Source organism: Corvus brachyrhynchos, unplaced genomic scaffold (genome assembly GCF_000691975.1).
Source record: "Corvus brachyrhynchos isolate BGI_N302 unplaced genomic scaffold, ASM69197v1 scaffold203, whole genome shotgun sequence".
In the NCBI taxonomy this organism is placed as follows: domain Eukaryota; kingdom Metazoa; phylum Chordata; class Aves; order Passeriformes; family Corvidae; genus Corvus; species Corvus brachyrhynchos.
In genome coordinates, this window is record NW_008237408.1 from 1831910 (window position 1) to 1833670 (window position 1761).

The following is a 1761-nucleotide window of genomic DNA, read 5'->3' on the forward strand; positions in this document are numbered from 1 at the left end:
TTTCGAAAGTTAGGCGCTGGCTGGGAATTCCAGGGGAAATTCCACGGGAAATTCCGCGGAAAAATTCCACAGCCCAGCTGAGATTCCCGAGGTTTTCCCACGGAGAAGCTGGAGCTCACCCAGTGCTGGTTTTATATTAAAATGAAGTCGTTTTTCCAACAAAACTCCAGCTTTTCCCAAGATTTCCCTCCTCATTCCATGAGGAAAAGCTCCTTTGTTTTTCCCAGCAGGATTTGAGCCCAAATTCCCGCAGGGATGCGACTCCTTGCGCACGGAATTTGTCCTCCAACTTTTCCAGCGGCCGCATTTCGCATCCGAGGCGGGAAGAAGATCAGGGCGGGGGAGAATCAACTGCTCCGGGTCCCAGCTGACAACAGAAACCATCCCAAAAATCCATAAAAAACCGGGAATACTGAGGTGAATCCCTTCATCCCATCCCCTAAAAACTCCCGGCTATCCCGGAGGAATTTTGGATTCTCCCGAGCGCTCGATTCCCCTTTATTTTTCAGGAATTCTGATGCTTTAAAATCCCTAAAACCAGGCCAGGCTCCGGCTGCATCTGAGGATTGCTCTCGGCTCAGCCAACTCCACCAGATCCCGCAGGATTCCCGATATTCCCAGCCACGGAAAAAGGTCGGGATGAGCGACCTTTGAAGGTCACTTCCAAGCCCAACCGTGCCGTGATTCCGTACTGGAGCCCCGTCGGGATGCGAAGGGAAACCTTTCCCACTCCTCCTCCTCCTCCTCCTGGAACCATCCCTTCAACCCCAAATTCCCAAACTGCCTGCTTCGGAAGGAAGTTGGGAATTTTTCATGGAGCTGAACAAACTCCCAAAGCCTCCAATAGGGGGGGGAATCCAACATTTTACCCGAAAAACTTCCCTGATTAAAATTGTTGGGATTTTTTTTGTCCCTGTCGCCTCCCCCAAAACGATGCCTGAGGCACCTCCAGGTGCGGGAACAGGAACTTCCAACTCCTGCTCCCAAAAAAAACACCCCTCTCCTACTTTTCCTGGGATATCCCAACCTTCTCTTCTTTAAAGCTACGATTGTTTCCGACCCTTTCCTTAAAGGAAACGAAGGATTTGCACTTTTTAGGCAGCCAAAGGCGGGGGAAGCTGCCCCGAACCCTCAGCCCAGCCCCAGTTTTGGGGGGATTTTCCAGCAGATCTGGGAAATTCAGGAAGCTCTTTGGTCCCCAAATCGCCATCAACGCAGCCCAAACCACGAGCACGCGACTTCCTCCTTCGCCGATCCCACAGGGAATCGTTCTTCGGGTTTTAAAAACAGGAAAAAAAAAGTGGAAAAAAGGGGGTTTTTTTTATATATATAAAATAAAGCCACCCCGGGTGTAGAATGTACAGGAGGAGGGATTTACGCAGCTCCGGAGGCGCCGCCGGGCTGTGCCGGGAGGGACCTCCACGGTCCCTGCTTGCAGCAGTGAGGGATTCCCGGATTCTCGTGGGAATTCCAGGATTCCCGTGGGAATTCCAGGTGGGAAGAGAGAAGGATGGGAGCGGGTCTCAGTCCAGGAAGCGCTGGCAGGCCTTTTTCCAGCGGCAGGCCGTGCACCACTGATCCCGGTGCTCGATGCCGTAAACCTTGCGGCATTTCTTGGCTTCGCCGCGGACTTTCCTGGGAAGAACGGGAGAAGGGAGGACGTTCTTTCCCCTCCTGGATTTAAGGGTCGGGTGGATTCAGGTGGATTCCGGGGCTGTGGGAGGCGGGATCCTCACCTGGTGCTGAGGGAGACGCGGGGCG

The 1761-nt window shown here is 53.4% G+C and overlaps 1 protein-coding gene across 1 annotated transcript in view; it reads right to left on the minus strand.

Annotated features, from left to right (window-relative positions):
- Positions 1–1301: 1301 nt before the first annotated feature.
- The window catches only part of ZNF395 (zinc finger protein 395), a 10551-nt gene continuing 10091 nt past the window's right edge, over positions 1302–1761 (minus strand). The window contains exons 6-7 of the mRNA XM_017730841.1: positions 1737–1756; positions 1302–1635 (exon numbers count right to left, since the gene is read on the minus strand). Of these exons, the coding sequence (XP_017586330.1) occupies positions 1524–1635; positions 1737–1756 (132 nt within the window). The 3' untranslated portion in view covers positions 1302–1523. The remainder of the gene's footprint in view (positions 1636–1736; positions 1757–1761) is intronic.